This window comes from Mus caroli, unplaced genomic scaffold (assembly GCF_978045245.1).
Source record: "Mus caroli unplaced genomic scaffold, Mus_caroli_1 scaffold_20, whole genome shotgun sequence".
NCBI lineage: Eukaryota > Metazoa > Chordata > Mammalia > Rodentia > Muridae > Mus > Mus caroli.
In genome coordinates, this window is record NW_028227275.1 from 14,985,972 (window position 1) to 14,996,095 (window position 10,124).

Here is a 10,124-nt window from a genome sequence, read left to right on the forward strand (position 1 = left end):
GGATGGGCAGCACATTGGGGTTGCTGTACCGTAAGTTGGGGAGGGGTCTTCCCCTTTATTTGGCCCACCGAGGTGTGGGCTTGAGGTTTAAATAAGATTTCGATTAGACAGGGATGCTGTACAGAGGGATCCGGGTGGAAGTTGACCGGGGCCACTCAGTGCACCTGAGGCTGGGGGTGCCCGTGGCAGAGCCCTCCTGGAGGCTCAGGGGGAGGACACAGCTTCTCTGCCTCCTGCTCCACTGACTGGCTCCCATAGGCACTGTCTTCTTTCACCTCTGCTAGGGAACAGGGGAGAGTCAAGCCTCAGGCCTCCTCCCCTCACTCAGCCCAGGCACACCTTCCAAGCTGGTTGCCCTTACCTGTGCTGGGCAGCTTGTCGCGGGTCTCAGGACCTTTCAGCAGCCTGACTCCCTCATGGAGACCCATGTCAGACAAGGCCTCCAATAGACCCACCAAGTCCCCACCAGCCAGCTGCCGAGAAAAGGCGACAGGAGGTTTGAGTGATGCTTAGGGTGTGGGGTAGAATGTCTTGGGGGGAGGGAACTCTGAGAGGCCAAGGCTTCAGGCTTCCGGGCAGGGTACAGGCTGCCTCACCTTGTAACTACGAAGGAGACTGCCGCTGGGAGACGGGGTCTTCCTGTATGTGTCCACCAGGCTTCTCAACCCCAGTCGCTCTGCCAGCTCTGCCCAGCTGCCCTGGGCTTCGGGACCATCCAGTAGTTGCTCCAGGTTCTGCAGGGCTGCATCCCCCAGTGACAGCCCTGGCCCTGAGGGAACAAATACGGACCTGTGAGTTAGCTAATAGGTGTGCAGAGACACGTACCCAGACAGCTTCTCTCCCTTGTAACCTGACAGACATGACGGATAGACCAACGGGCACAGATGGAAGAGGGGCTAGACAAAGGGAGCCCTCGCCAGAGTCCCTAAGGATAACACCTCTGGAAGGAGGTGCCTGAGACCACTGCAACCTCACCTGCAGGGCTGGGTGGGGCCAGGGGTGGCTCCGTGGTGTTCTGAGCAGCATTTAGCAGCAGAGTCTTCACCTGGGGAGATGGTGTTGACTGTCATCCGGACCTTAAGCCCAGCTCTCCCTAGGTCCCTAGGTCACACCCCCAAGTCCAGAAGGTCCCCAGTCCCCACCTCAGTACTTCTATTTGCAAGGGTGGCCTCACCTTGGTACTGCAAGTGAGGTCAAGGGGGGTATGGCCTCGGAAGATTCTTTGGGTATCCCTCTCAGGCCCTTCAGAGTCGGAGTCGCTCCCGGAGGTAGAGGGTGAGGGCAGCGGGCACAGAGGCTCCTCGTTCTCTGCATGGATGTCAGCACCTGGAGGAGGGAGGCACGCCTCAGGAGAGACTAGTGGAGGCTCCTACATTGAGGACTGAACCATGGGGAGCTGGGGGTTCCCCCCTTTTCCCCTTGCCCTTCATACACTAATGGTGAAACTAACCAGCCTTTAGAAGGAGGCGAGTGAGAGTTGGGGACCCGAGTCCGGCTGCCAGGTGGAGGGGTGTGTTTCCAGCAAAGGTCCGGGCATTCACATTAGCATGGAGCTGTAGGGTGCAAGCAGAGAGCAGCATAGTCTAGCCAGCCAAGCCCTTGCCACGCAGATCTTCATCATTCCAGGTCCTCCCACAGTCCCATCCCTTCCATAGTCCTCATTCCTACCTTGGTGACCAGATGGGTGACCAGCCCCAACTCCTCCATCTCTGTGGCTAGATGCAGGGCAGTTCGGCCCCCCTGCCTCTCTGCTGCCTCCACTTCAGCTCCACAGTCAACTAACAGATCCAGGCACTCAGGGCTTCGGGCATGGACTGCCAGGTGTACAGGGTATAGTCCTAGAGAAATAACACACGCAGCCTGCAGCTTTGACCCTCAAAATGGCCTCTGGATGCACTCTGACCAGGCAACCTCCACTCGTGGTTATTGATCATATACACTCCTCGGTCCCCACCCTTGTTCCCAGGACAGGAGTAGGTTGGAAAGTTACCCTCAAAATCAGGCATGTGCAATATTTGGGGCACAGCATGGGCTCCGCTGCACAACAGTGCCTGCAACAGCTCCGGGGCTGCAGCACCTGCCCGGAGAGCCAAGTGGAGGGCGGAGTCTCCGTGCCGATCCAGCAGCGTGGGGTCTGCACCCACCTGCAGTAGGAAGCTCACCACCCTTGTCTGCCCAGTGATCACCGCCAGGTGCAGAGGTGTCTGAGGAGAGAGGCAGCGTTAGGCCAGCTTTGGACTCCCTGCCTTCAACTTCTTACCAAAGGCTTCCCCTTACCTGGTGCAGGTGGTTGGTGAGGTTGATGACGCCGAGGTACTGAGCATGATAAATGACATGGGCTATCTGCTCAATGACACCAGTCTGCCCATGGATGATGGCCAGGTGCAGCGGCCTGAGGGTTGGAGATTGAGACTTTGTCTTCAGAAACCCAGCCACCCAGAGCAGCAGCATCTGCCCTCAAAACTCCACACTTCCGCGGTCTCCTTTACCGAGGCCCCTTGAAACCTAAATGTCATCATCTTAATCTTTTGTCACACCTTGCTATTGTACCCCTTCACAGCTAATAAAATTGAAGGTCGGGGATAGTAAATATCTTGAACAGAAGTAGAAAACAGCGAGGACCTGAGACCAGATCTGTCCAAGTCTAGGGTTCAGCTCTTTGTAGATTCCTCTACCCAAACATCTATCTAGACCTGTTAGCAGAATACCTCAGCCACTGGAGGTCCCACGGACGCCCGTCCTCTGGTTGCTTACGTGTCTCCGTTCTCGTCCTGTGCCATCAGCAGGTGGCGCTGTCCCGCTAGCAAAGCACGCGCGTCTGCGGTGACGCCGTAGTCCAGCAACGCTCGGGCGCTGCGCTGCGCCAGACCGAACAGGCGCGCGTTGTACTCGCGAGCTAGGGGGCGACAGGGCGCGTGGGTGCGGGCCAGATCCCCAGCTTGGCGCGCGCCCACCCCCAGCGTTCCTGAGATGTACCTCGCTGCAGTGTGTCAAGGGCCTGCGGTTCGCCCTGGGGAGCCTCCGGGGGCGTCCTGGGCTCCTCTGCACCCTCGCCAGCATCAGTGTCCCGTCTAGAGCCGGCCATCTGCGCTCCACCTCCCCCACCCGGGTAGCAGCCCATTGGGGCTGCACCGGATTGGTAGGGGTTGTAGGCCAAGGAGGAGGAGAAAAAGCCGAGGCTGCCACCTGTGGGCATGGGGAAGGCAGTGTGAGGTGACTCTCCCAGATTTATCTCCTAACTTCCCTTATCTCCTCCATCCTTCTCCCTGCCACTTGCACCTCCTCACCTCCTCCAGCGCCTCCATAACCCCCAGCGGAGCCTCCAGAACCTCCACCCATGTGGGATCCGCCCCCGAAGGGCTGGGAGAAGGTGGGCAAGGCCTTTCTCCGCTTCCTCTGCACTTCCTCCTTGTCTAGGAGGAAAGAGAAACAGGGTGTTAAAACCTAATATGGGTCAGACCCTAGATTCCTCAAGCTAGCTCCTGGGAGCCAACTCTAGGCCACCTCCTGGCCCGCCTCGCTCCGTCCAGCTTTTGGGAATGCTGAAGCCCGACTCACCTTCCACCAGAGGGTAATATGTGAACTGTTTGGAGTCAGAGACATCGCCCCCACGCTTGCGTTTCAGCTGCAGGAACACCGTTACAGGCCTCTCGATCTTCATCTTGTGATAGGGCGGTGTCCGGAACACAATGGCATACTGGGGTGGAGGATGGGAGAGCAACATGGTGTCAGTAAGGTCTCTTCATAGTTCTGTCTCCAGGACAGGCCCTAGTCCCTCAGTACCTGTTTATGAACGTCTGTGGGAGAGAAGTCCCCAAAGGCTTGCCATCCGTTCTCATCATCCTCGTAGAACCGAACCTCAATGTCGTCTACAGAGAAAAGTGCAGCTTAGCTGCAGGGAGAACCTGCAGCCCCGCTGCATGGATCCTGAAATTACCCTTACAGCCAGCGTTTCCAGCTCCCAGAGGGCTTCTGCCTCACCTTTTTGCACCTTATCACAGAGCAAATAAACTTCGTCTCCACCACGCACGGAACCCGCTGTCTTGTCCATTCGGGAGATCTTCAGGTTTGAGGCCCCTGGAGACTCTATAAGGGGGGTGGGGGGTGGGTTAGGGACACATTGATGGGATCGGAGGCTCGGTGGGGTCATTATCAAACTTCAGGAAATGCAGTATTCACATTTACCACTCAGAAGCAACACTCAGATGTTCTGACCACCGACCACTCACCACCCCACACGTGGCAGGGCCAGGTTCAGACCCCCTAGCTGGAAGGTATCTCAAGTGCTCTTTTGGGTACGCACACTTGGCGCCCTGCAGAATACTCACTGCTGTCATGGATGGGCTGGGAGATCACAGGCTTCAGGGGCAAGGAGAAGGAGCCATCACTAGCTCGAAGGAAAGCTGAGAAGCGCAGCCGTACAATGCTCAGGTCCATGACTTTCTTCAGCTCCTTGGCCTCCTGCTCTAGCTCTCGCCGCTCGGCCTCTGGATGGACAATGAGGGTGGTGTGAGCTCTAGGCTGCTCTTTCCGGCTCCTCTCGGAACACCTCTCGGAGCACCCTTTGTTGCCATACCTGTAAGGCCCTGAGGCTTGGAGCGGAGACGCTGCCTCTGAAGTTTCTGGATCATAATCTCCATCATGTTCTTCTTGGTTACATGCAGGACACCCAGATTATTAAATCTGGAGACGACAAGGAGGAGGCTTTGTCCTCTTTGACCATGAGACTCTTTCCTCCTGAGGCACCCCCAGCCCCTCCACCCCCGCGCTCCACCCCCCCATGGTCAGGCTCATTCTTGGCTCTGTTCTCCAAGGAAACTGCTCTTTATAGTTGAGCTCTGAGAGGTTCCAGGGCCAAAGTAAATCTTCCCACTTTGTGTGCTAGTCACACAGGTGGCCTGAGATGAGACCTAAGGCTGGCAGGCAATGAGCATCCCACTGGGGGCCAGGGCCAGGGCCACCTACTGAGCAGTCATGTCCTTGGGTCCTACAGACACAGCACACACCCCCAGTTCTGAACACTGCTTGCCCACCAGACTGTGGGCATGCGCACGTGGTGGGTCACTGTGTGTCACCAGGTCCACCTCAATCTTGGCCGGTCCCTCATAGTTACAGATCTGAGAATGGCAAAGGATAGTCAGCAGTTGCCCTGGATACACCATCCCTACCCTCAGGTGCCATCTGAGCTCACCTTGACAGTAGGATAGGTCTTCCGGCCCTTCTCACTGGAGGCACCTGGCAAACCTCCATGGGAGGGGCCTTCACAGCCATATCGAAATCTGAAGCCTCGCTGAAGGTTCCATGGCAGAGACATTGTGATCAGGAGAGGTAACCCCCTCCCCCCCCCGTCACCCCCACAAGGCAACCACTGGCCATCACTGACCACAGTGACCAATAGTGTACCTCCTTCTCATAACCCCCCAACATATCAGCAGCAAGCTATTTAATCCGATCGGTAGTTATAAATATCCCCCCCCCCACTTGTCCCCAGAGGTGAAGCCACCACTTCTCTGTCACTCACTCACCTGTTTGGGCTGTTCCACAATCACCAGATACGGGCCATTAGCTGGAAATAGAGGGGCCTTGCTGAGCCAGGATCTCTGAGACCATCCCTCAGTGTGGCCTCCAGGGGACATGCTCACTCTCCTCTATGTTCTGAGACACTGCGAGGCCAAAGACTTACTGACCTGTCTCGGGGGCTGGATCCTTAGGCTCCACGATGGAGGGGCTGAATTCAAAATCATCATATTCGGGGATGCCATCCAGACCCTGCGTTATAGACAGAGAAGATGGCAGCTGAATCAAGGGTCTCCCCACACCCCCCCCCAAGCCCTCTGCAGTCACTCCCTGGACTCCTCCTCAAGCTATGAGGAAGCTCATTTCTGGGCAGGGTTTGCAGACAGCACAGACTGGCAGACTAAGACAATTTGAAGACAGTGCAGAAGTAGGGGAGTGGAGGAGCGTCCGATAGACAAGCAGACACAGAGGGCACCCGACGCCCTCAGGGTCAGGCAATGTGACTCACTGGATCGTAGCAATTGTCCATATCTCTGGGCTAGGCCCTGCTGTGTCTTGCGGCTTCGGGCCCCGGTTCAGCTTTCCAGAGTTTCAGACGCCCGCCTAAGGTGAGGAGAGGCGTGGGAGGGGGAAGAGTGAAAGAGATCAGGATAGGGGTGGGCAGGGGGAGAGGGGTGGGTAGGGGAGGGGGGCTCAGATCTGGGGGGAGGGTCCGATCTCTTCCAGCCGCCCGTCCGGGCGTGGCGGGTAAGATCCGGTGGAGGTCGAGATCCGGAGCGGGGCTGGCCCGGGGAAGGGGCAGAAAGTTAGTGCTGCTTAGGAAAGTCCCGAAAATACCAGGGGGAGGCGGAGCCGGAGGGGGCGGGCCTGGAAATGACGCCGGGGCCCCGCCCCCGCGGCGGGAGGGGCGGGAGGCCCAGGCGGTTCCTGGTTCCCCGGCAGCCTCTGTAGCCCCTGGGGCTCAGTCGGGGCCTAGCCGCTTCGCCCCCTCTCCGCAGCCTGGAGCAAACTTGGGATTTTCAGCCAGCGTGGAGGACACGGCTGATTCACCCAGGGGCTTTTGTGGGGACATTCCTGCCGTCGGAGGCCCCTTTTCCGAATGGCCCGTAGGCGGGGGCTCTTCCAGTGGGGCCTCCGGGGTTCTGCCCAGAGAATATGATTTGGGCCGCAGGGTGGGGAGGGGAAGGAGTTTCCCCCTCCACGGTCTCTAGCGATTCCGTCTTAGCTTCCCGGATTCTCCCGCTGCACCTGCTCCCGGTGGCTGGTCAACCGGGCGCATCCCGCCCTCCCTGGCGACCCCAGTCCCAAAGCCAGTGTAACGCGCGTGTGTCCGTTGCAGGAATATGCGTTTCAGTCCTAATGTCTTGTGTGCCGGGTGAGTGGTGGCAACATGGCACGTGCAAGTGAACGTTCGTCCACGCAGGTGAGTCCTTGTGCTGCCCAGTGTGGGCACAGGTCTGTGCACATCTGGATGTCCGTGCGCAGGCGCCGGTGCACGGGTGCGCTGTGAGTGCGTGTGCGGGGCTCACACCGGCCGACTGTGCACTGGCAGGCCAGCTAAGGGCAGGCAGACGTGTCGATGATGTGTAGTAAAGTGTCCTGTTCCTGTGCGCGCTCACTGGAGGTGGCGTCCAGCCCCAGCCTGTCATCTAAAGTCCTCCTTCCCTCCCTCTCCATTCCCTAGACACTCAGGGGTCTGAACCCGGCCACTCACCGTGGTGGCGGCTCTGGTTCCGACTTCTTTCCGAGCCCTTCCCCGGACCGGTCGTTGCTCCTCTCCAGCCAAAGGGCTCCAGCCGGGAAAGCCCCTTTCGGCCCCCCGAGGGGGGGAATTCCCGTGACGATCCCGTGCGTCACTCCCCATGCCCTTTTTTATTGGTTGAAAGTTTAACTCCAGGACTCTTGTAGCCAACCCGGAGCAACGCAGGCGCGCCCCTTTCGGGGAAGGCTCGCCCAGGACTGGCCGCGGGGTGTCACCCAGCTCCAGTTCTGCTAGGGACCGGCGAGGCGGGACGACGGACCCAGCGCAGGGCGCGGCTCAGATCTCTGCACTCTTCCACGCTTGCCCGGGACCGTTTCGGAGTCTAGTGGGCCACTTGGCTCTTGCTGTGCCCAGAGCTTGGCTATCTCTGAGACACAGGAAACCGGGTCAGTCCCAACACTCCAGTCACCCTCCCAGAGAGGGACCTCCTAGCTGGGAAGGGGAAGAGGAAGGAGTCCGATCTTGCGGTCAGCTCCAGATCGCCATCTAGCGGCCTTTCTGGAGCCGCAAGGAAACTCTGGGGTCAACTGTCTTAGTTTCCGGGCTTCAGGAAGAGACAACTGATGTTTATTCTGTAAGTGGCGGGTTCACAAGGGCCAAGGCTTTTAGGATGACCTGCTGGAGAATCAATGAAGAAGGAAGAGAAGAAAGATGTTTGCCTGGGAGTCTTGGGCCTCGTTCATCCACCACAGATGTCTCAACTATTTGAGTTGAAAGGCATCCGACCGGACGTGGCGAAATTCACCTGCAGTCCCAGCTTTCTTGAAACCAAGAGAGATCCTAAGTTTCCCACCACCCTGTCTCAACACACATGCACGCAAATCTGTCCAAAGTGCCTTTCGAACTTCCTCTTCTGTGCAAAATTGCCAGCGGTGTGCTTTGCATGGGTGAGGGCCAGCTGTTACCATCATAGAGTGGGTGGGAGGCTCGGGAGACCTCTCAGCGCGGAAGCATTCCTGCGCTTCCCGCAGGATGAAGTTCTGGTCCCAGGATCCACGTGGGACGGCTCACAAGTGTCCGAAATGATCACACCAGGATCTCCTGGCTCTCTCCCCGCCTCTGGGAGACCGAATTCAGGTGCACATCCTTCAATTCTTGACTACCCACCCCCAACCCCCAACCCCACGTGGTGACAAATAAATAAAATAATTTTAGAAAGTCGCCCTGAAAATGACGTTTCGCTGACTTCCCCCTGCACACCTCCACTGACAAGGTCAGGACAAGAGTCGCCGACATGGGCTCTTTCTGGGCCTCTAAGTTAGCTTTCTCTGTAGGGGCTGTGTGCAGTGCATCTTTGTTCCTGAATCCTCCTCCCTTGGGCCTGGCGTGCAGCACGGGCTCTCCCTGGGCTCTCCCACAACTGGCCCTGTTGTTTAGGAGGTGACTATAGACTGGTACTAACACCAGAGGAAGGGAAAGGCATTCCTTCTTATCTCCCCCACCCTTATACTAAATGCTTTGACAGGAAACACTTCACTGATTTTTGTTTGTTTGTTTTGTTTTTTTAATTTAGGCTATCTGCATAGATTACAGGTTGGGCCTGAAAACCTGAACCCTCCCAACTGAAACTATCCATTTCTGATTAGGGGTGCTAACTGTGTTCCCCTTAAGCTGTTGGTGTAGCTAAGGCTGGAAGAGGCCTAACACAACCAAACACATAGCTAGGAAGGAGAGAGAAAAGGCACTCTCCTGATTCTGAGAGGACACTCCTCTTCCTGAACTTAATGGGAGTAAGCCAACCTTCCCTTTCCCAGTGGCTGTCCCAAGCCATTGTCATGAGCCGCAGCCAGCAGGGTTCTCAAATCCAGCTATGCCATCCATACACTTCCTTCAGACTCTTTTAAAAAGGGGTTTAATTTTTTTTTTTTTTTGAGACAGGTCTTTCTTTATAAGCTTCAGCTCTACATCTGGGCAGATGCGCATGGGCTCTAACCGTGCTCTAAGCCGTCTATGGCTGCCCACTACTCAGCCATGTGCCCCATTACTTGCCATCGTCGTCTTGTCCTGGCTGCCCATCAGTGTCCTCATGGTGACTCTCCCATGGCAAATCCCTTCTCTCAATCACTGTTCCTCACTAGAGATGAGAAGTCCACCTCCTCCTCTCCTGCCCAGCTATGGGCTGATCAGCTCTTTATTAACCAATCAGAGGTGATGGGAAACAGTTTTTATACAACGTTGAGACAGGAGATGCTTGACAATCAAATATGGCTGCCACCCAATCTCTGGGTGCAGTGCTCAGCATCTCAGTGCCCAGTGCACAAAACCATCAGGCAACATTTCCCCATCTTAGTCCAATAAAGGCTCTTTCTTGTAATAAACTATATATAATAATAACAGCTATGAAAACTATCAGGTAAAAATTACACGCACACTGTCCAGTCCATGTGCATTTGGCAACTGTGGGGAAATACTTTATCTTATCTTGGTGAGTTCAAAGTTCTATATTTAAATCCTAAATAGCTTAAAGCTTAGTTGTGAGTCTGTAACTGTCAGAGGCCTGAGGAAGATAAATATCTCTGAGTAGACAGGAAGTGCAGAGCAAGCAAATTCCAAAACCATGGAAACGACGGAGGGGCTGCATGCCTGCACCGTCACTCAGGTTCTCTGCATTGTTAGAGCATCATCTTTGGCCTCCTGTCCCAGAATCTCTGACAGACTTTTCGGTGACGCAGGAATTATGAAGGACTTACCTACCTTGTCCCGGCAAAACTTGGCAGTCGACTTCTTTCATGTCCTGCTTGCCCACGGCATAGACAGCATGAAGTCTGCAGTTGAGGCAAGGGCAGGTTCTTGCCCCGTGGCAGCTTGCCACAAAGAAGCAAATTCCACTTGGGGATTCTTCAGT

The 10,124-nt window shown here is 56.3% G+C and overlaps 1 protein-coding gene and 1 long non-coding RNA gene across 3 annotated transcripts; one reads left to right on the top strand and one right to left on the bottom strand.

The window, feature by feature from the left end:
- Positions 1-20: 20 nt before the first annotated feature.
- Nfkb2 (nuclear factor kappa B subunit 2) lies at positions 21-7,374 on the bottom strand. 2 transcript variants are annotated; one of them, XM_021151352.3, is made up of 23 exons: positions 7,232-7,374; positions 6,026-6,120; positions 5,688-5,769; positions 5,526-5,566; positions 5,192-5,290; positions 4,966-5,117; positions 4,577-4,683; positions 4,329-4,487; positions 3,982-4,086; positions 3,784-3,869; positions 3,559-3,697; positions 3,288-3,413; positions 2,977-3,186; positions 2,755-2,896; positions 2,278-2,392; positions 1,991-2,204; positions 1,669-1,838; positions 1,451-1,553; positions 1,175-1,326; positions 976-1,045; positions 597-769; positions 362-473; positions 21-277 (listed from the first exon to the last, which is right to left on the bottom strand). In XM_021151352.3, the coding sequence occupies exons 2-23, from the start codon at positions 6,044-6,046 to the stop codon at positions 156-158; spliced, it is 2,700 nt and encodes an 899-aa protein (XP_021007011.1). In that variant the 5' UTR covers positions 6,047-6,120; positions 7,232-7,374; the 3' UTR covers positions 21-155. The 2 variants fall into 2 exon arrangements, with proteins under 2 accessions (XP_021007011.1, XP_021007008.1); XM_021151349.2 differs by having other exon boundaries at positions 21-280.
- Positions 6,431-8,442, top strand: LOC147000124 (uncharacterized). The gene is made up of 2 exons (XR_015046180.1): positions 6,431-6,940; positions 7,202-8,442. It is a non-coding gene; the product is annotated as an uncharacterized LOC147000124 (long non-coding RNA).
- The last annotated feature ends 1,682 nt before the right edge of the window (positions 8,443-10,124 follow it).

What these genes read in the sequence shown, in the direction of transcription:
- Nfkb2 (XM_021151349.2), bottom strand. Translation starts at nt 6,046, where the DNA reads ATGGACAATTGCTACGATCCA. An exon ending in TTATGGAGGCGCTGGAGGAG is followed by an intron (nt 3,187 to 3,287) that starts GTGAGGAGGTGC and finishes CCATGCCCACAG; the next exon opens with GTGGCAGCCTCGGCTTTTTC. An exon ending in TCGCCTCCTTCTAAAGGCTG is followed by an intron (nt 1,327 to 1,450) that starts GTTAGTTTCACC and finishes TCCCTCCTCCAG; the next exon opens with GTGCTGACATCCATGCAGAG.